We start from the raw sequence: 21,060 nt of genomic DNA on the forward strand, positions 1-21,060 counted from the left end.
CAACGGCAAGTTATATGGGGCCGCCGGGCGGGCAGGCAAGATTGACAAACCGTAGTCTAAGGTAAGGTACCTACACCTTACTAATTAGTGCACTATCATACGCACATGGCCGTGCTGTAGTGTACATGCTGTGGTGGGTTGATAGCGGGTTCCATTTGACGTGGAAATCTGAATAGCTAGCAATGAATGCTACTGTGCTACCGCTAAAGAGCTGCGCAGTCTAGGTGCTTGGAGAATTGTACTACGTAGTAGGCGTCAAGCATTTGTTCCCCCCTACACAGCATTTCATTTTGTTAGGATGTACTTATGTCAAGTTTCTTAGAATAATTTTCTTTATGTCTAAATTCAATATTCAAATTTTCATAAACGTTCGAAATATACTGTATAACAATCTTATTCTACTATCCTACCTAGTGATTTACTATAGTTTATATTAGGACTTCTAATGTCCCCTATAATAAAGAACTTACCTAGATGTTTATTACCCACTACATTATCAGAGTGTCTGAGGGGAAGAAAGCTTGGCGCGAAGAAGCCCCCAGGTATTTGATCGAGACTGGAGGTTGTCGATATCCAAGATCCAAGGGAAGTGTTCGACGACAGATACTATGTACACGTGTAGGCAGGCAGATAATGTACACTAGGTAGCTGATCTTAGCTTCTGAAGTTCGAGTTTCGTGTCATTTTATGAAATTGTTTCGGAAGTCCCGCCGCGTATATGTATCATCCCTTCAAACGATACGCGAACAGACACAATTGTACCATAAGGTACATGTCCTTTCGTTGTCTAGAAGCAGGATTGCCTAGGTAGCGAACCCGCGCGCCTTTTGTTATACTCGAGTCAGGTTGTGACAGGTTGTAACAGCCGGGATATATGTCCTGTACTCGTCATGCGAGAGGTATGCTGGAGCGGGGTGTGTCATAGATCTCAAGTCATGTGCCTGGAACTGGCTTGTCATAAGCCTTCTGTGATCAGGTAGTGTCTCTGACACATACAGTACGAAACTGTATAAATTAGGTACCCACTGTAGATAGGCAAATAAGAGGGCACAACGGCACACACGAAGTTGGCTCTCTTGAAGCTTGACATTGTACGTTGAGCCCTTTAGGCCTAGATATGTCGAAATGTAGATGGGAGTACCACACCTCATGCAGACTGAAAGAGGAACTATCGGTGGTCGTCACAGCACTTTTCACTGCGTTCATTAGGGATGCCTACTTGTCTGGAAAACGAGGTTGTCTGGAAATGAAGAAAAGCCTGGGTCAGCTGGTGCCGTGGAAGGTCTCATCTGAGAGACGCAACTTTCTCTGGTTGTGGTGATGTGCTTCCAAACCTCTTTCTGGCTGCTGCCCATGTCCTAGGTTTCCATCACGGTACTCCACCTCGGCGGCAGAACGAAACATTCTAGAATGGGATGTCGAAATGGAGGACGAGCGAGCGGATCGTGGCAAACCGAAGGAGGAGAAAGCTGGACTCAAACCCAGAAAGACAAAGAAAAACGTGTCTAGTTTTGGTTCTATCATTTTTGTCAACTTCGGAAGAGCAACTGCTTCCCAACCTGAAGCGAAAACTGAGCTGCCATATCGCAAAAACGGCTCGCTGATAGCTTCCTGTCAGTTCGGGAGCGGGACGCTAGGTGGTAATCTCTGTGTTTGCAAGGGACGAGGATCGCTGAGTGGACGACGGAGGAGAAAGTGGACTCGCCTGGATTGGAACTGCCGCTTTTGCCATGACATCGTTCGCGGGAACCCTTGACCCCACAAACCCACTGTCGAGGAAGGATCCACCCCTCAATTGCTCCAGCTTGAGGTAAGAGCCGTGTAAGGTGCCAAAGTGCGTGCAGCTTCTCAGATCTCGCTGCTTGGCTCGCCGGTGACAGAAAAGCTGGCACCTCTAGTTGCGCTGATCGTCCATGTGAATAGTACCCGAAAAGGTTTTTTTTTTCTGTCAAGGGGACGAGCTTGGAACATGGTGTGTCAAATCTGTCGACCTTGCACCTGCTCCGAGTGTAAGTAGTACGTACATCCGATTGTTCCATCGAACTCAAATCAGCCAAGTTCCAATACATCAGTCGAGAGGTGCTTTATCATGGGCCCTGACAATACTTGAGGTCTTCATACTTCACTGAGTCTTCCCAAAGCTCTGAGGAGTGTTGCTTGATCTCAGCCCCGGGTCAATAATGCATTTGTTCAGGTTGTCGACATGGAAGGAATGGGATAGCATTGACGAGCAAGGGAAGCTCAAGTTCCCAGCTACCCCCAGAGCTCTGGTTCCATCAGCTCCAACTAGGTACTCTCCAGAACCCGGCACCCAATCATCGTCAACTGTCCCTCCCGATTGACCGATTCCCCTTCTGGCAATGCTTCTGACAGACACCCCCAGATACCCCCCTCCCTCGACCGGGACTTTGCCCATCCGACGCTCAGTCGAGTCAAGCAACTCGGGACATGCCCCAGCTATCGTCTGGCAGGCCATTCCTCACTCAGTTCCAGCGACATCACTGCATCACCTTTTCAGCGCATATCCGCGCTATACGTAGCCACCGCTGGGGCCATCTATTTTCATGGCGGCCAAGGCACTTCGCGACATCCGGTCGGCCAGGTGCTAGAGGTATCAGCCACTACTTCGATAGCTCTGTGTGGGTGGGAAACAGCCACAGTCACTGACTCGGCGCAGACCCCTTTGAAGGCAGCTCAAGGTACGGTAGCATCGTTTCCTGCAACGAGCTCACGCTTAATCGGCTCATGGTTGAAGTCGGGATGCTTGGATCTACCTGCCATGTACTGTCTCGCGAGCCTTTGGCACATTCTGGCCGCTGGGAAATCAAGGACTGTCGAACCAGTCCTGACACAGCATTCGGGCGCTCAGCCAGGCACCCGTGGCACCAAGGCAGCTTACAAGTCGCTAGGAAACGCCGGATGCCCATCCTACCTTGCCAACGTGGGTTGGAAGTCACAAACAGGAGGGTTCGCCATGATCGTTCAAGTCCCCCAACTGGTCGAGGCAACACCCATGAAAGCCCCACTCCAGCTCGAGGTCTGGCCTAAGTCATTGGTCTCCTTTGTCCCTCGTCCAGTCGAGCAAGTGCCCACTGACGCTTTCTTCTGTTTCCCCCTCCCCCCCTGGCCCCTGTTGTCCCTGACGACATGCCAAAGCTGACACCCCATGTCCCTTTTCCCTTCGACTCTGGCGCTATCCCGGCCCTCTCCCACTTGTCGTTACAGCATTCTGAGCATTACAATACATCAGGACTCTTCCACTTGGAACTTGATGGACTCGATGGGGTGCTGTCGGTAGCAAGGCGAACCATCGGGGGCGATCCTGCTCCGGCACACTTTGGCAGTAGGACAATGACAACGGAGCGAGGCGCCCTCTGGCTGCCCCGTCTTTCTCAGTTGCCAGCTGGGCATCGCATTCGGGGTATCGGTGAGGTCGGTAGCTGGCGGTATAGCGTTTGGTGAGAACGGGGCCAAGTACCGCAACTACAGTACATACAGCACCGTTTCCTGATAGAAAAGCGCCCAAGTGCTCCATTGTTCTCTCGTTGCCCCGTCTCCCCGTTTCCTCCGTCTGAGACCCCATCTCGATCAGTCAAGATACTTGCCGTCGACAGCTTTGCGGTAGCGACAAGCCAATGTATCCCCAAGATAGGTAGATGCGAATGGGGTGTAGGCTGCTTCCGGCCAAACCTAACAAGTACCCTTCAGTGCTGTTTCCTTGTTGCCCCCGTTGGCCTCTCAAGCCTCTTTTCGCTCCCATATCAGACTCGTCCACCTCTCTCTCATACACGCATACCCTTACCTGATCAAACCTGGAGCTCCAAATACCTACCTCCTGATCCTTTTTCGCACACCCCCCCATCCCTTCAATCCACGCTGCCTGTCAGGATTGAGTCGTTTCCATACCTTTTCCATACTGGACCTGGGTTTCTGTTCTCGTTATATGGACGGCGGTTGCTGCTAGACCCCATCCCGTGCCCATCCATTCGAGTCGATCCCGCTTGCCCTGCTTTGGTTTCATTCCTTCATTGTTAAAGGCCCTTTACTACCACCGCCACCACCACACCTCACCGTATCCTACCTTTCCTCGAACATCTTCTTGTTACACACCTGCAACGACTGATAGCTTGAATCCTTTTGCTGCCGTAATCAGTACTTGAGAGAATTCCATCCAAGAACACCGTCGATTTCGTGGGCGACAGTTGCAAAAGAGAGTCACATCATAGACTTCGGATTCAAAACATCGATTGAGTAGCATTACTACGATACGATACAATACGCCGCGATACATACGTATAAGCCTTATCAGCAGCTATCGCTCATCTCTCCGACCTTCATAACACATTCGACGACATTGTATGGTGGGGTACCACGGTATTCAATATGCCGCCTAGGACATCCCTCACTTCCTCGTTCTCGATCACCGACGCCAATAATGAGGTTGTCTGTCCGTTGCGCAACCAAGATGGCTCAAGTTGTCGCAAGCGCTGCATAGGTGTAAGTTGCTCACTTTCAGCATATCCTAGCTTACACCGCCTACACCACTGTCAATCAAAACATCAGCCGTCACTTACAGCCCTTTCGGTCGTTATCGTTGCACCTGACATGTCATGGATAGGATCAGCTGATGGTAATCCTCACATCTAGGAGAAGAGATATCGCTCCATGCAGGAGCACATCCGTCGAGCGCACCCAGAGCACTACATTTCCAAGCTCCCTGCCACCGAGGAGAGCTTCTTGCTCATGATCAAGACGCAGCCAAACGAACGACCTCAAAACCAGTCAACTCCAGGGCCTTCTGCACATGCAGGTCAGGCTAAGGGGCTTTCGCATGCTTATCATAGAGACGGCTCGAGTGCTCCAGGGACACCTCGAAATGGCGAGGAGCAGTATACAGGAGCTGCACTGCTCCCTGCCGCAACCGCCCTTGCGCAGCTACACAATCACAAACTGGAGCAAGGCTGGGAATCCGATAATGTAAGTGGATAATCCGGGTTTGTCCTTCGTATCAGGGACTTCTTCCACGTCCTTTTCGCTCTGCTAAGCGATGTTTTTTTTGTTTTACCACAGGACTGGCATTCAGATCACGAAGGGAAGAGAAGGCCAAGGTCATCGATTGAGTTGCCCCCAATACACCTCACAAACGCCGACGTGACGAGCGCACCCTACTCCGGTTATGACTCGGGAAGACCAAGAGAAATTTTACCTTCCATCTTATCAAACTCGCCCCCTGGCCGATCATCAACTCTTCCGCCACTGCATCGGACATTAGGCCCCACTCGCACTCGTAGGCAGTCGATATCCAAACGAGGCCACCAAGGCAAGAGATCCAAAGGTGCTACATCTGAATGGCTTCGTCGGTTACAAAATGATAGCCAGCATGAGCTTCTGCGGCCCGGAGGCAGCGACAGGAAAGCCTCATCCGCCGAGCCTTCGGCTGATTTTGGAAAGCGCTGGGAGGATCTTATCGATGCAGCCACTTCAGCAACGGAAGACATAGACGAGGATAGGACGCCAGTGAGTTCGCAAGGCCCTGCAAAATTCAATCCACGTCTGACCAGTCAGATTCCCCGTTCACCTGTATCGATTCATCGATCATCTTTGCCCCCTCTCCAGCAGCACTACAACTATACGAGTTATCAAGCATCGCCGCTGCAACAGGCGCTCACTCCGCCGTCGTACAATCCTGAGGCTACGGATGCCTTCCCATCGGTCGAGAGTGGTGAAAGCGGAGAGAACTTTCATATTGGATCACGGGGACTGTCGGATTCATCTCCGAGCTACTCTTCGCAGAACACGCAAATTTACTGCGCTGCGTGCCGGGAAGTTTCTTTGCTTCGGGAATCTTATGCATGCACCGAATGCATATGCGGCTTGTGCCGGGCATGTGTCGATGTTCTGATGCTTGAGCAAGGAGCCCGTCGGAAGTGTCCGAACTGCGCTACGATAGGGGGGCGTTTCAAGCCGTTCCAACTTGATATCAGGTGAATACATCTAGACGCTCAGTCGGCGACCAGGCCCGATTGCCACCTTCCCATTCCAAATCCTTTCCCGGATTGTACAAATTCGGCGTCATGCGGGGAAGCTTATTTCGAGTTCGACGCCAACGCCTAATTGGATCGAAAACATCCGGAAATTTTCTAAACGGTAAGAGTTTTGATTTAGCATCCATCCTTCGAGAAGAAGTAATCATCGACCTCTTAGCGCAACATATAATGGTCGCGTCGCCAGACGCTCCCCAGACTTCACTTCTATACTTTCTCTCAGGATACCCAACGGACGTTCTGTTCCGCACAGCCTTACATATGGATCACCACGAGGCTTCTCACACACGCATTCACCACATGGAGTAAAAGGGGGATACTTTCTAGGAGTTCCTGGGGTAGTTATAAGGCGCGTCTTTGTCATGCTTTTGTTTTCATTCGTGCTTTTCTTAGTGGGATTTCGTTGCACTCGGTCGCTTTGGGGGTTGCTTTTTTTACGGTAGCACAGGACAAGTTTGAACGCTATTTTGGCATGAATACTGCCGTTGGTCTAAATGCGGTATATCAGGGCTTCTGTGTCTCTAAGATCGAGGAGACGATTGTCAGTGGTACATTCGGGGACCTGGCCGAATGTATTTGCTGCTTCATGCTTTTGATGACCTCTTTGTTTCCTTGTAGGTTACTGAAAGAATATCAGTTAGCTTGGTTTAGTTTGGGTATTGCTCTCCACCTTCATTTTGATGCCACATGTATGGTACAAGATACTATTATCTCTTTTTAATTGTTGTTCCTGGTAGCCCAACGCAATTTTTCAATCAAACAGCTTCCTGAGCTATATACATGAGAAACCAGTGCGTCTCAGCCACTTTATATGTAAACTGCAGCCCTTTTATCGTCGAAAATACGAACGGTAACGTTCCTTTCTGACCCTTGGTCAGTCAGTTTCAAGAATCGAGAAAGCTGCAATGGTTCCACCGCCTCTTGTCTTTGGTGCAAGAGCAGTAAATGACTGAGTTGACCGACCCATCTGTAGATATGTTCTTGAAAGAGCATCTCAAACTTCTATGAAAGAAGAAGCGTCTACGATGCTGCATTCACAACGCCAGTCTAGTCCGTGTGATTGAGACATAGGTGAATTACCACTCCACCAACCTACTTCGAGCTGGAGTAGTACCGTGACGACCACACTCCCCCATGAATATTCACTGCAATTGTCAACTCGTACATATTATACCTCCCACTCCTTCCTTCCGAGGAAATCATGGGCTCCCAAATAGGTTGCAGCTGTACGTAATGGTTCATACCACTTGTAGTCCGGGAGAACATGGGTTCTATCCTCACTTCAAGCGGGTAATTATCCTTTTCCCCTTCCCCTTCCCTTCCCCTTGCCTATCCCTGGTTCGCCGAACCATTTTCTCCGCCTTTGTCTCTGCTCGACTCATGTGCCTGGTTGTGGAAGGGAAGGGCAGCACTGTTGTATGTTCTCTATCTTGAGCTGACGGTTTCATCTTTGGTGTTCCCATTTCGTTGTTAATGGCCTCTTCCGTAAGATATGTCTTTCCCTATCTCTATGATGCCCTACAAGCCAAGAGGAAGGGAAGAGCAGCCTAGGGAAGGAGTGTAGTTGAGTCCTTGCGTTTTGCCGTAACTGCCTCACTCACCGTGTTTCTGCCCTTGAACTTTCCGTTTGTACTTTCGCGGCTTTTCTCTTTCCCTATTAGTTCCATTCCAGGTCAAGACCTTAACACCACCAAAATCTCTATCACCCACTATATTTCCGAAGACACAAGATACTGGCAATGCCTGATTTTACTTATCTGAAACACCCAGTGTCGCTACACCAGCAAACATAATGAAAACGACAGTAACAACTTTGAGTCGTCAAGACTTGTGTTCGACCGTGTTCTCGTCGCAGATATCCTTGGCGTACCGTTGCACAAATTACATATGTTCTATCCACCTCGCTGGATAAATACCACGCGGGAATGGTATGCTGCGGCATCTATTCTCTGTTTCTTGGAGCAATCTGCCGGCTAGCACAACGCGAGGATCTGAGGCAGACAAAGTTAACCATAATATGGATGAATTCCAGGCAAAATACCACGCTGAAATTGGGTCAAGGTTCCGTCAGACTACCTCTACCACTTCAAGTAGCTTTGACGTCTTTGTAAATGCACAATGCTTCATGAGTATCATCATGTGTTCTGTTCGTCGTTTCTCTGGTTAATTTCAAGTTTAGCTATCAGCTGTGCCGCGTTATCCACCCATCCATCCCACCTCTTCACTACTGCATACAGCCAAATCTTGACACCACGGACTTGAAGATCCCTTTGTTCAAGTCCAAAGCTGATGTATAGACTTTCACTCGTTGATTGCTATTGCTCATCATGTGTTCTAGCCCAAGGACCTGTTGCCCTGGTTGCAGTGTCCATCGACCTGCGTTTCGGTCGATCAGGGTCCGAAGATCACGTACATACTGCCCAGACCACCATACTCTTATTGTTATTCTTCTCCCTTTAACACTCTCTAACCATTCCCTAATTGCGTCGTCAGCTCAGTCATTTGGTCTGGACAGTTTTTCACCATTGTCTGCAAGGCTCAGCGTGCCCTACGACGCTAAGATGTGAGCAAGATTCCATTGCACAAGCTATGCCGGGGTCTATCATGGCTGGAGATCAAGCTCTGCGGTTTAGCGCTGGCTATCGTTTGCTCGCTACAGATCTCATGATGTTATTAGTAATTCCAACCCAAGGATAATAACGATAATAATAAATTGAAAGTACTATTCAGCCTAACTTGCTCGCCTTCAATGTCGGTAGGGTCAATTCCTCCAGACCTGGCGTGTCATGCTGTTATTATCCCTGGGTGTACGCTCGTACAAAAAGCCTCTGGGCTCGTCCCGAACGGAAACTGAAAATGGTAGAACATTGCTCATTCCATTTACTTTTTACTTCAGTCCACTTCTCACTTTCATTGCCTACCACTTGTCAAAAGCCTCGATAAAGTTCGCTCCACATCACTCGCGGTTGCTGTAACGAGACTGCCCACACTTCTAGTGTACGACCCGGTAGATGTTTGGTCTTTGGGACCTACTGACACGCATCGACCACGTTAACGACAAGCCCTTGAAGCTTCATTAAGCCTGGATCCCGTTGTACGCCATGCGTTGGTGATAACATCAGCCTTGCTAATGCAGGCACCCGACCCGAACAGGGGCTTTAGGAAAGTCATGTTGGGACTGAAGCGCCGTCACCCGTTACACGCTCTTCGTATTTGCCCCGACTAGCTCTTCGAGAACCCTATTGCTGGGCTTCCACCCTGTGTATCCCGAGAGATCAGGTTCCTTTTCTTGACGGATTGGTTCTGAACTCTTGGAAAGGGAAAAGGAGTTGCCGATAGTTAAGAAATTCAGAGAGGATAACAAGGCATCCGTTCCCATCCTCCTACGGAAAGCGCTCCCTTCTTTTACAAGAGTCCTGAATTCCATCTCGGAGACTTCACTTTTATCAGCTGATTATCTCTAAGGCGCCAGAACAATCCAAGGTGAAGAGCCCTAAGACGATCTTTGGTCCCATCTACTATCCGCACAGGGAGCGAGCGAGGACGTGGATCACTCGACAGAATTCGACCACACTTTACGAGCCATTCATTTGGCTTTTGAAAGCCAAAAACCGGGCCGGAAGTTTCATCTCTCTATCCAAACCAAATTATTATCCATAGCGAATTCTTCCAGTCTTGCTTGGTCATTGGAGCGGCAACACTCGCCTGAAACTTCAAGACAGCACTGCAAGCACCCGAAACCGAACAAAGTGCGGTCAAGTTCACTCCCGAAAAACGGCAGTTTTCCCTACCGAATTTTGAAATTCACCCAACTGACGTGGCAACGACCGTTTGCTCGTCTTTTTGGTTGATCAGGAGGCTGGTATCAGCCTTCATCAGATCACAGCTCTTTTCATCTTTAAAGACTTAAGATAACACGGGGTTGAGTGAAGCTTCCAAACTTCAATGACGTCGCAGAAAGTTAGTCGAGACACAAAAATGGCCAAGGAAACTTTATTCATGTCATGGGAGCTATGGCAGCAGATGACCTTTGTAAGTCACGACGCCAATACTAAACCCTTCATCTTTGCCCGGAATCCCCGTATAGAAGATGGCAGTTCGCTGATACTATTATCCCAAGGCGCTTGCCGTAGCGATAGTAGCCGTCTTCTGCGCCGGTTTGGTCAAGCTGTGGTGGACGAACCGCATCGTACGAAAACAGGAGATCTTGGACGAGGAAAAGAAGGCGCGGATCAATAACATGCGCAGCACGGGGCTCCAACCTACCTCTTCCAAGCGCGCAGCAGCCAGCACCATTCCTTTTGGGGTCCGGGCGATCCAGAGCGGCGTCCAAGTTGACGGCATTTGGATTTCGAGACCGGCGACTCCCACCGAAACAAAACCTACCTCGGCGGTGACGCTGGTGTATCTGGGCGCGGAGCAGCAGAGGAGGGAGAAGATAAAGGGGGCGGCAGGTGTCACGGCAACGGCAAGAAGCCCTGTCACCCCCGACGGCTCACTCTTGCAAGGACTGACGGATTCCGAGTCGTTGGAGAGTGCCTCATCAGGGGCAATCCCCCCACCCATCCCACGAGACCAGAGGCATGATTACCCTCGTCGCCACGGCTTGCGGGTTCCCCATGCTTTGAACGAAGATACCCTCCGCAGACTCGAAGGCCAAGACGGAGGAGCACAGCCGCCACAAAGACCAGCAGTCCATGACATCTATGTGCCGACCAGAAACTCCCAACGACAACAAGAGGCCCGGGATGGGCACATTGGTGGTCCTACCAGGCGAGACCAGCAAATCACTGATTCTAAATCAGGCGACTCCTACGCTGATTCTGCCCATCAGCGGTTACCGAGAAGCGACAGTGGAAGATCCTATAACTCATCCAGCGGCGGCGAAGGAGGGGAAAGACTGTATGAGCCAAGAGGAGCTGAAAGAAGAGATGTCGCCGTCGGTGATCCCTTTGGCACTCCCTCCTTGCAGGTGATATATCAGCAGCACAGCAGGAGGATACGAAGCCCATGATAATCACTGCCCCTGAGCCGACCTTGGGGCCTAGGAATTTGCATTTTACACCTAACAACAGATCTGCTGCTCGGAGAGTCGATGACGGGTTTTGACATCCTACCTGTGGGAAGGCTTGGAACACCGGGTATAGAGCCCAGGATAAACCATGACGCATCTTAACAGTCCGCAAGGGGGGGGAGGGAAGATGGTGAGGTAATTAGCCAGGGTAGTCGTGTGTCTGGGTATGGATGGAGGTAGTGAGTGAGGAGCATACATCGGCCTCTCCAAAAGTTGCATTGTTGGGCCATTCTTGCGGTTTTCTTTTGTGGGTGTTCCCTGAGATTTGTTCAAATGGGACACAGGCGGCAGACGTCGTTAAATGACTGTGATACTTGGTCCTAGAAACCGAGGTGGCAAAAACTCGGAAGAGGCGGCCGCGTCGAGAACCTAATGAGCAAGAGTTGTTGTCTCCTCTTTGGATAGGGTGTTCTCGGACAGAGGGCAGTAGGAATAAAATAGCATGAAAACTGTATCTCTGTATCGGTGTACGCCGTAAATACGAAGACGCCTGTGACAATGTTGACGGGGAGTACCATAGTGTTTGTGGTGTACGGAATTGGCATGAAGTGACAAACCCCCAGGGGTGACCGTTCGGTTCGTTGTAGCGGACCCCACAGGGGAACCATCCTGTCGCCTCCGTCATTCCCGTCTGGGCTCCACTGAATCTAGGCATCCGGCGGGGCCAATGGTGTCTAGTAGGTACCTTATTAGTATCCCGCATGCTGGGCTGGATTGGTCATCCAGGTCACATGTTAACGTGTCGCACTTCCCCAATTTGTAGGACGCGGGTCGCGCTCTTGCCTGCTGTTTTCGCCTCTGTCAACATTTGCGTATCCTTGGCTCCAGTCCCGCTCGCTTTTTTTTCTTCTTGCGCCTTTCTGTCTTGCTTTTCTGTGGCCATATCCAAGACGTTTTCGCTCGCTGCTGGTCATACATACCATCACTAAACGTAAAGAAACCCCGAAATTGTTGCACCGAAGAGCACAACAAATAGCACGATGTCGAACAACGAGGAGTACGATGAGTCTGCCAACATGGAGGACGACAGCGGGATACCAAACCCAGGCGCCCCAACACCACTTTCTGCTCTAGAGGTACGGATCACTTTCTTTGATGGATCCATCCGGATTGCAAACAACCAACTGACTTGCCTAGGGTGTTGCCGGACTTACCAAGCGAGACATTCAGCTGATTGTTGATGGAGGCTTCAACACCGTTGAATCTGTTGCCTATACCCCCCGGAGGGTACTGGAGCAGATCAAAGGTATTTCGGAGCAAAAGGCAGGGAAAATCCTGGCAGAAGGTCAGTAGCCAGCATTTGACATTCCTAGAGGTTCCATTTTGGGAGTGCATGATTACTGACACTATCATCAAGCCTCTAAACTTGTGCCTATGGGTTTTACTACTGCGACGGAGATGCACCAGCGCCGCAGCGAACTGATTTCCATCACGACAGGCTCCAAAAATCTGGATACACTATTGGCTGGTGGTATCGAGACCGGCAGTGTCACCGAAATCTTTGGAGAGTTCAGAACAGGAAAGTCGCAGATCTGCCATACTCTTGCGGTAACATGCCAGCTCCCATTTGACATGGGGGGTGGTGAGGGAAAATGTCTCTACATCGACACTGAAGGTACCTTCCGGCCTGTGCGTCTCCTAGCAGTGGCCAACCGATACGGTCTCTCAGGCGAAGAAGTTCTTGACAACGTTGCGTACGCAAGAGCCTACAATTCGGACCATCAGCTGCAGCTCTTGAACCAGGCCGCAGCCATGATGTGCGAGACCCGCTTCAGTCTGTTGATTGTCGACTCCGCGACCTCGCTCTACAGAACGGACTTCTTGGGTCGTGGCGAACTCAGTTCCCGCCAAACCCATCTCGCAAAGTTTATGCGCACACTCCAGCGCCTTGCCGACGAGTTTGGTATTGCGGTGGTGATCACCAATCAGGTCGTGGCGCAGGTTGATGGTGGTCCGTCTGCCATGTTTAATCCAGACCCCAAAAAACCAATTGGTGGCAACATCATTGCGCACGCCAGTACTACTCGCATCAGCCTGAAGAAGGGTCGCGGAGAGACCAGAATCGCAAAGATCTACGACAGCCCATGTTTACCAGAGAGCGACTGCTTGTTTGCCATCAACGAGGACGGCATTGGTGATCCTAGCCCGAAGGATATGGAGAAGATGAATCAGTAGTTTGCAGTGGGGATGGCGACAGCAAATCAACACGAAATTCATACAACAATCTAGGGACGCAAGGGGCTGCTGATTTGACGGTATAAGGATAATGTGTGTTTTTGATGGGCATAGCGCGTTTTTATTGTTAGCATGGGAGGGCAGCCTGGCGTCACACTTGTCTGGTATGACTGGTAAAACTTGGGAGTTGGTAGAGTTATCAATAACTACGGTACACTGTTTTTTTTTTCTAATACAATCGACGAAGTGAAGCCGTCAAAGTCATCTCGCCAACTGATCATTTGACCTGTGCAGAAGCAGCGTCTCGATGCTGAGGGCAAGTGTCACAGGTTTGATCATCCAAAGACCTCACCACCGAAGCTGAAGCTCTCGTTAACGTGAAGGAAATTTCATTGAAATCCAAGTTGCTGTCGTCCATACTCGTGATGCAACAGGCCATGCACCACATAATCTTCGAGGGAATGTGTCAGGACAAAAGGTACGCTCTGTGACTTGAAGTTACAGATTAAGGGCTATCATCCATCTAGCGTTGTTAATAAAATCGCGGATTTCAAAGGCTATTGCTTCCTTCTTGATGTGACGTACCACCTTGCAGTGTGTCCTATTCGCATAGTCTCTCACTAGCGCGGGATACTTGGGCTTAGCACCGAGTTTCCCCACCAACCACGCCAGCGATTGACTGACCCGCTGCAACTGCTACCGACGCTTGCAGCGTTGCGCTGTGCTTGGGAACTTGAACAGTTGAACTTCTGCTGCAGTGGGCGGCCAGAAATTCTGAAGCCAAAAGCAACAACCGCGTTTGCATCTCCAAAAAGCGCGACAGCAAACTCTCAACATTTCCTATACCGCACCGGAAGATACCCATGGGAACAAAATGAGCGCACGGGATTTTGAGATTCTCTACAAAGAGACGCGCCTTAACCTCGAGCCGTCCACGTCGTCGTCGATTGTCCAGATCCGCGTCGGATCGCACAACCAGAGCTCCTTCAGCAGGTCGACAACAGCAAGCGCGCGTGCCATCAACGCCGCCGACGACGAGAAGGCCTACCGAACCCGTAACATAGCCACTGCCTCATCAGTATACTACCGAAAGCACCATGCCTCGCCCCGTGCTTTCCATTGGCGGGTCCTCGAGAATGACACCGTCCTGAGCATCCGCGCGGCCGATGTCTGCAAACCAAACCCCCACCAACAACACAACGATACCGACGCGCCCTTGGTCTTGAACCTGCGCTTCCCCTCGCCGATACGAACCTCTTGCATTGGCTTTTCCGACCCAGAGGCCCATGATGCCCTTTGCGTCCATGTCGTGGACCAGTCCAACCAGCTTCACACCATCACTCTTCGCCCAGATCACTTCAGGAAGAGGCCAGCAACCGATGGCGGGCTGGGTGAGCTTTGCAAGTCGTACTCGCCGCCTGGGTTTGGCTTCAAACAACCACACCGGCTCGTGGTTGTGAACCACGAACAGCTTATCGTCACAATGCACGATGGGGGGATACTCAGGTTCGACAGGCATAGTAGAGCGAACGGTGAGCACTGCTGCGTCCGCGTTGTTGCCGGAAGAACCTGCTGACAAACTCTTACAGCAAACGGCGCCCAGTGGAAGGAGACGATCTATAACGTTGCCGGATGGGGACAAAGCTTACAAAAGCTGGTTCCTTTTAAGCGAGACCCGACGGTGCGGTATGGCAACACCAACATGGAGCTAACAGCAGCTACGTCGACTGCCATTACGAATGCGGGCATTGATGGCGCCGCCTTTTTGTTCACCATTTGCCTAGATCATCGTATGCGGGTGTGGGATGTGCGAACGGGCCAGATCATGTATACGGGCGACATCCTGAACGCTAAGCGCGATCCCCAAGATATTGCCCGATGGACTATCGACCCCTCCCAAACCAACCTAATCCGCATCGTAGACAATGGCCCCGGCCAATGTTTGGTCGTCACCTACTCTCCAATAGGGTCAGGCGAGTTCAAGTTCTGGAAAGTGAAGGCCAACGCCCAAGGATCAATCCATGTCGCCGACTGCTTCCCGGAACAGAAGCTGGTCCCGGCTAGCCCGTCTTCTTTGGATATCTGGACCCTGGCCGACTTTGCTGTCGCGCAACAAGCGGAGGGGCCTGAATTGTGGACACTGTGGAAGAACAATATCACCTACCGGGTTCAGAAGCTCCAGGTACGCCCAGGGAGCGCCAGCGGTCCTTTTGATGATAGTTGGAAAATGGTGAATGTCGATTCTTCGGCAGCATCTGCGCAGACTTCGGGCCCTTGTGATCCCGTGGATTCAACCGAAAAGTGGTTGGACCTTGTCTTCTTCCCGGGCAGGTTTACCAAGTCGACGCTCGAGACAGCACTGGTCATGTACGAAAAGGGCCTTGGAACGTACCAAGAGAGCAATTCGAAATCCAACAAGAGCATCGCGGAGTCAATTTGCTCCGTCCTTGGAGCTACCACGACACTTGATCGAAGCTCGGTTGGAGGGCCGGACTATGAACAGTTCAGGGGTACGAGCGAGACTCAGTGGACACGGTTTTGGCGGCTGCTACTAGAGTTGGATAAGCAAAGGGGTGAAGCACTATCCTTGGTTCTTGATCCTGTGGATGGCATGATCTGGGTTGCCTGTGCCGATCTCTTGTCTGCTATCAGGCATTGTAGCGACCTTGACCGAATCTATCACAACATCGAAACCCCCAGCCAGAAGGATCAGGACGTTGCCGCCTTGGTCTCGGCCGGCCTGAACTTTGTCGACGTTTTCTCGGACAGCATGTTGGAGTTGAGCAGAGCGGCTTTACGCGCAGAGCTATTCGAAGAGTCATCGCTATCAGATGCCGAGCGCATGCAGCAGTTCTACGATAAGGCAGGGTTCTGGCGTCAAGTCACCGAAGAGGATGTGGCTCAAGCGGTGGAAACCCTGGGGCAGAACTTCCAAATGGTTACTCCTAGATTGTACGAAGATTTGTTCGAGCTAATCACAGCGGCAGGTGATAGGAACTCTCAGGAAGTGCGAGCGCCGTTCACAGGATTTGGCCGGAAACTGGTCATCCGAACAGTGCAGGAGACGATCGAGCTTCACTGGAAGATACTCTTCAGCCAGCTCATTCTTCTGGTTCACATGGAGGATGAGATCGAAGACGAGAAGAGTGCACTACACGCGAGGTTCGACGTCGGCCTAGTCTACCGCAAACTTGTTGATGCTCTTAAGCGGCTCGAGCATCTCAGGTGGATGGTTAAGACAGAGCTTACTATCCCTGTGCCAAAGGCCGATCACTCCAACTCCGCAACATCTGTGGCCACCCGTGGCAAGGAGGAGACTTATGCAACCACTGCCTTAGAAGGACTCATTGGAAACCTCTTGGGGTTGCCAGAAAGCCATGGCAAACCTCTTTTGTCTAGCATCACTGATGTTGTTCTTGACATCTGTGCTCCGACTAGCTCCACTGAGCTCGACAATGGAGTTATGCAATGTTGGCTTCTGAAGCAGGGCCGTCCAGACCTCGCGAAGGAACTCAACCCATTTGCCCAGCAAGATCCGTTTTCTACTTACATCCAGGGCCGTGTGTTCCTTGCCCTCAACGAGCACAGCACTGCCGCTCAGTGCTTCAAGAAGGCATCAGTTGGCCTAAGCACAGAGCGTACGACTGTGCAACGGCATAGCGCCGGTCTTCTCGACGATACCGAGTGGAAGCTGCTCTACAGCGGACTTCCCAACTACTACGCTCACGTTGTGAACCTTTTCGAACGACAAAGGGCTTATTCCTACGTTGTTGAGTTCTCCAAGCTTGCTCTGCAGTTCATCCAGGACAACCAGGACGACGAGAACTCCAGCAGCCAGCGGACCAAGCACAACGATGTCAAGACGGAAATGCTTTCCCGCCTCTTCACCGCCTCCACGGCCATCTCCCAGTTCGACGTCGCGCATTCCACTCTGCTCGCCATGGTCGACGATGAGGTGCTGCAAAAGTCATACCTCCGCAAGCTCGTCGAGAAGATGTGCGAAGCCGGCCAGAACACTGAGCTGGTCAATTTGCCCTTTTCCGGACTGCAAGCCACGGTCGACGAGATCCTGGTCGAGAAATGCCGACAAGTCCGCGACGTACTCAATGGCGTGCCGTACCACCAGATCTTGTACGCCTGGCGCATCAGCCATAACGACTACCGCGGCGCCGCTTCCACCCTGCTCGACCGGCTGCAGAAGCTTAGACAGATAGGTGAAGGCGACAAGGTCGGTGTCAGTGGGGAGGACGCGCTGGATACGCAGGTGACGAGACAATACCTGTTGCTCATCAACGCGCTGAGTTGTGTTCAGGCAAAGGGGGAGGCGTACATCTTCACGGAGATTCTCTCCGACGTAGACGATGAAGACCAAGACGTGAAGCTCAACGGCAAGGGCGGTGGTGATAACCTGGAAGACCATCTCGACGATCTTCTAGAGCGCCTCGAAACCGTTGAAGACCCCGCCCAACAACAGCAACAACAACAGCAGCAGCAGCAACCCTTAAAGAAGAAGACAGCAGGAAGGACCACCAGGGCTTCGGCAGCGGCTGCTTCTTCATCCGAAGCTCAGCAGGAGGAGGATCGTGTCCTTGCAGAGAAGTTGAGGCAGTTTTCCACCGCCTCCGAATTGTTCTCTGACGCGCCGCGCAGGAGGCTGCTTACGCTGGCCGACATCCGGAAGCAGTACCAGCAGGAGCTTGACAGGATCGTGGCCATCCAGAACAACCAGTTTGGATTTTCGGATGGATTTGGTGGTGACGATGGGGACATCCTCATGTCGTGAGTGTAGTTGGGTGGCTTTTTAATGGGTCGAGTGAGCTGGTCTGCATGTCTTGGCTTGTCTGATTGCTAATTTGCTTCTGTTGCGATGCTAGGATGAGAAATCATGGATAAAAAGAAAAAGGACAGAAACGGTCTACTTGCGGGATTAGGAACAGGGGGTTACGAATTTGAAGCCTTTGTTATGTCTCGATCGTTGGTGGGAGTACCGGGTTTTCTGTGGTACAATGAGTGAGTGTATGGTGATTGATGTTGGGCTGCTTGATTGTCCTGAAGTTGTGTCTTATTCGCATAACAATGATCCTAGCATATGCCAGCACGTACACTATAGTTTCGATCAACAAGTCGCCGTTGAGTGTGTTTTCTAAATCTTGATTCGCTTATCGTCAACTCAAGGGCGAGATCCAGTCGTACGAAGAGAAGAGAGGAAACAACGATCGCGACACCGCCGCAGCCGTTCCATCTGGAATTATGATAGAAATTCTTGTCGTTTAAAAAGCCAACGCCATGCCATGCTGAGTTGGGAAATATTTAGGGAAAACTTGACTCATTCTCACACATGGGAGTTTTATCAAGTCCCGCTAGAGCCGCCCTTCCTCCAACCAAGTAACTAACAGATAAACCGCTACCGTTTTACAGGCGCGCATTCGCTTTTCTCTTAATACCAATTCATTATTCTTTGTCTGTTCGTTCCATTCATCCACCCATCCATTCTTCACCCATTCGTCTCAAAATCATTATGATATAATCATGGGCTGTATATCTAAGCCATCCTCCGGACATTCATACAGCTTGCTTTCGCTCGCTTGCTCCACTTTCACTTGGTGATTCATCGAGATCAGCTGCTCAAGCAGCAGGTATCCCCGCAAGCCTGTTATCGTTGGGAGGCGGCGCTGGTAGGGCGTTTTGACCGGGTGGGGCAGCAGCCGCCGCAGCTGCGATTTCAGGGGCTTGTCGGTAGAGGATGATCTCTGACTGTTTAAAGTACCGACGGGCATCTGTGTTTGATGAAATGGCTTTGAGTAACTATGAAGAGGGCCGCAGGAAGGGGAGGAGGAAAAGGGAGGGGGGGGGGGATGGCGTGATAATTGATCCTGTTTGAAACGTACCTTCATCTATGAGAACCAAACTGAGGTAGTATCTTGTGGAAAACTTCTTGTTGACGTCACGGAACGTGGGTGTCAGATCGAAGCCGCCTAGGAACAGTCGGATGGGAATGGTCTCTCCTCTTGATGGTGAGCCGTCCATGATCTATGCAGCCAAGAAGTCAGCACTCTGTTGAGGAAACCGGATGCCATTGATAAGCAGGTGAGCCAATGGGTGGGGACCAACCTCAAACCGCACCAAGGTCTCGCTCTCATTGTACTGGTTCGGGGCAACACCCGTTGTTTCACGGCGAATGATGCTGAGCTCCATGTGCTTAATCTTGAGCCGTACAAGCAAGAAGTAGATGCGGCCCACGATGACATCCTTGAGGTGGTACTTGCTCTTGCTGTACTCGAATTCTATGTGCAGACAGTCCTCGATGCCGACGTCCATCTTGATACTGCTGTTCATCTCGGGCGGGATGCGGTAGCTGTAGACCCAGATGTCCTTCTCGCGGATGACATCGGCCATGCGGCGCGAGACGGTAACGCGCACAAAGTAGCGCAGCTTGACATTGATGCCGTTGTACGACTCGTATTGCTTCTCCACGTTCCTGAAGTTGAAGTCGAATGTCTGGGGGTGCTGCAGCTCGCCCGGGGCCGCGAGCTCCTGCACTAGCGACAGGAACTCGTAGTGGTTCCCGCGATCGAAGAACATCTCTATTGTGCCGATAAACTGGACCTTGATGCCCGTGTGCTCCAGCCTCTTGCCATCCTTGGGCCGCACAGTCACGGCGCCCTTGACCGACTCGCCGTCCATATACAGCGGAGCCTTCTCGCGCCGGTTCTTGTCTAGCTTGACATCCACCATAGATCGCTCGTCAGCATCGTCGAGGACTATGTCGATATCGACCGGCGTTGCAAAGAAGTACGACATGGTAGGCTGCGATGGTTCTTGATTATGATCGGGTTGTTGTAGATTCTGGCGCGCGGTGTTGCGGATAGGAAGGGGACGTCTTGATCTGGAAGCGGATGGGCGCGACGCCAATGGCCCTGTAAGTTGGACCAAGTGGTGGGTAGCTTCTGGGTTGGACAGGCAACTATAGAGACAATCCGAGTAATTAGCAACAGGACTCGCACGAGAATGTTGTAGCTTCAGCCCTCGGTTTTTATTTTTATTTTTCTTTCTTTCCCTTTCACTAAATTTCTCACGTACAAAGGCTGACGGTAAACTGAAGCTCACTTGCGATGTCCGGTATAGTGTCGGTATGTCGATTGTATAGATCTGGCAAGTAGCTCGGCTGTTACTGATGCAGTGGTTCAGACGAAGCGGCGCCAGCTTTCCCTAGGTCGTCGTCAGCGCGCAGCACAGCTTGGTCGGCCCCTCCTTGTCCGGGGCGGTGTCTGTTTGCCCATTGAGCGAGCTGGGCTAAAGTGGGGGTGTGATTGCCGGCTGGGCGTCGAGTGAGCAACTTCTGGGCCGGCAACTGGAGCTATGCAAGCTTGCACCAGTCGGCCGCTGGCTTTAAACCCACCTTGGCGATCAACCATCAGCAGGGGCCGGGGGTTGCATAAGAACTCTGGTTCAAGAACCGCAGTGAACTTGAGCCATGAAGGACAACTACACTCATGGGACCTTTGTCCGTGCTCCCAATTGCCTGGTGATGTAATAACGATGATAGTATGTCCATGCCCAGTAGACGAGGCCAAAAAGCAATTATACCAAGACCCTACGCGCAGCTTGCGAATAGCCTTATGAACCCGTTGTTAGCTTCCGGCCCATGGTGATGAATGGCACAACTTGACCATGACGACCCCTTGAGAAACGCGTTGCTAGACGAGATGCACGCGAACACAGTGAGGACCGACAGTGTAGGTGGAAAGTTGAGGCTGGAGCCAAACC

The 21,060-nt window shown here is 51.3% G+C and overlaps 5 protein-coding genes across 5 annotated transcripts; 4 read left to right on the forward strand and 1 right to left on the reverse strand.

Moving 5' to 3' along the window:
* Positions 1–3,716: 3,716 nt before the first annotated feature.
* NCU02739 (transcription factor RfeD) lies at positions 3,717–6,829 on the forward strand. Its single transcript, XM_960031.3, has 4 exons — positions 3,717–4,497; positions 4,648–4,977; positions 5,071–5,517; positions 5,566–6,829. Exons 1-4 carry the CDS (start codon positions 4,384–4,386, stop codon positions 5,986–5,988), a joined length of 1,314 nt encoding a protein of 437 aa, XP_965124.3. The 5' UTR covers positions 3,717–4,383; the 3' UTR covers positions 5,989–6,829.
* A 3,193-nt stretch (positions 6,830–10,022) lies between these two features.
* Positions 10,023–11,058, forward strand: NCU02740 (hypothetical protein; the record flags this gene model as incomplete). Its single annotated transcript, XM_960032.1, has 2 exons — positions 10,023–10,076; positions 10,165–11,058. 2 exons carry the CDS (start codon positions 10,023–10,025, stop codon positions 11,056–11,058), a joined length of 948 nt encoding a protein of 315 aa, XP_965125.1.
* Positions 11,059–11,880: 822 nt separating this feature from the next.
* On the forward strand, positions 11,881–13,564 carry mei-3 (meiotic-3). The gene is made up of 3 exons (XM_960033.2): positions 11,881–12,194; positions 12,256–12,403; positions 12,476–13,564. Exons 1-3 carry the CDS (start codon positions 12,099–12,101, stop codon positions 13,291–13,293), a joined length of 1,062 nt encoding a protein of 353 aa, XP_965126.1. The 5' UTR covers positions 11,881–12,098; the 3' UTR covers positions 13,294–13,564.
* A 478-nt stretch (positions 13,565–14,042) lies between these two features.
* NCU02742 (hypothetical protein) lies at positions 14,043–18,530 on the forward strand. The gene is made up of 2 exons (XM_960034.2): positions 14,043–14,825; positions 14,883–18,530. The coding sequence occupies exons 1-2, from the start codon at positions 14,168–14,170 to the stop codon at positions 18,074–18,076; spliced, it is 3,852 nt and encodes a 1,283-aa protein (XP_965127.1). The 5' UTR covers positions 14,043–14,167; the 3' UTR covers positions 18,077–18,530.
* On the reverse strand, positions 18,420–20,975 carry NCU02743 (vacuolar protein sorting protein 26). The gene is made up of 5 exons (XM_960035.3): positions 20,693–20,975; positions 20,374–20,502; positions 19,405–20,257; positions 19,182–19,323; positions 18,420–19,070 (listed from the first exon to the last, which is right to left on the reverse strand). Exons 3-5 carry the CDS (start codon positions 20,092–20,094, stop codon positions 18,919–18,921), a joined length of 984 nt encoding a protein of 327 aa, XP_965128.3. The 5' UTR covers positions 20,095–20,257; positions 20,374–20,502; positions 20,693–20,975; the 3' UTR covers positions 18,420–18,918.
* Between the last annotated feature and the right edge of the window lie 85 nt (positions 20,976–21,060).

Source organism: Neurospora crassa, linkage group I (assembly GCF_000182925.2).
Source record: "Neurospora crassa OR74A linkage group I, whole genome shotgun sequence".
NCBI classification, from domain to species: Eukaryota; Fungi; Ascomycota; class Sordariomycetes; order Sordariales; family Sordariaceae; genus Neurospora; species Neurospora crassa.

What these genes read in the sequence shown, in the direction of transcription:
- NCU02739 (XM_960031.3), top strand. Translation starts at nt 4,384, where the DNA reads ATGCCGCCTAGGACATCCCTCACTTCCTCGTTCTCGATCACCGACGCC. An exon ending in GTCGCAAGCGCTGCATAGGT is followed by an intron (nt 4,498 to 4,647) that starts GTAAGTTGCTCA and finishes CCTCACATCTAG; the next exon opens with GAGAAGAGATATCGCTCCAT. An exon ending in AAGGCTGGGAATCCGATAAT is followed by an intron (nt 4,978 to 5,070) that starts GTAAGTGGATAA and finishes GTTTTACCACAG; the next exon opens with GACTGGCATTCAGATCACGA.
- mei-3 (XM_960033.2), top strand. Translation starts at nt 12,099, where the DNA reads ATGTCGAACAACGAGGAGTACGATGAGTCTGCCAACATGGAGGACGAC. An exon ending in CACCACTTTCTGCTCTAGAG is followed by an intron (nt 12,195 to 12,255) that starts GTACGGATCACT and finishes TGACTTGCCTAG; the next exon opens with GGTGTTGCCGGACTTACCAA. An exon ending in AGGGAAAATCCTGGCAGAAG is followed by an intron (nt 12,404 to 12,475) that starts GTCAGTAGCCAG and finishes ACTATCATCAAG; the next exon opens with CCTCTAAACTTGTGCCTATG.
- NCU02742 (XM_960034.2), top strand. Translation starts at nt 14,168, where the DNA reads ATGAGCGCACGGGATTTTGAGATTCTCTACAAAGAGACGCGCCTTAAC. An exon ending in CAGGCATAGTAGAGCGAACG is followed by an intron (nt 14,826 to 14,882) that starts GTGAGCACTGCT and finishes AAACTCTTACAG; the next exon opens with CAAACGGCGCCCAGTGGAAG.
- NCU02743 (XM_960035.3), bottom strand. Translation starts at nt 20,094, where the DNA reads ATGTCGTACTTCTTTGCAACGCCGGTCGATATCGACATAGTCCTCGAC. An exon ending in AGACCTTGGTGCGGTTTGAG is followed by an intron (nt 19,324 to 19,404) that starts GTTGGTCCCCAC and finishes TTGGCTGCATAG; the next exon opens with ATCATGGACGGCTCACCATC. An exon ending in TTTGGTTCTCATAGATGAAG is followed by an intron (nt 19,071 to 19,181) that starts GTACGTTTCAAA and finishes CATCAAACACAG; the next exon opens with ATGCCCGTCGGTACTTTAAA.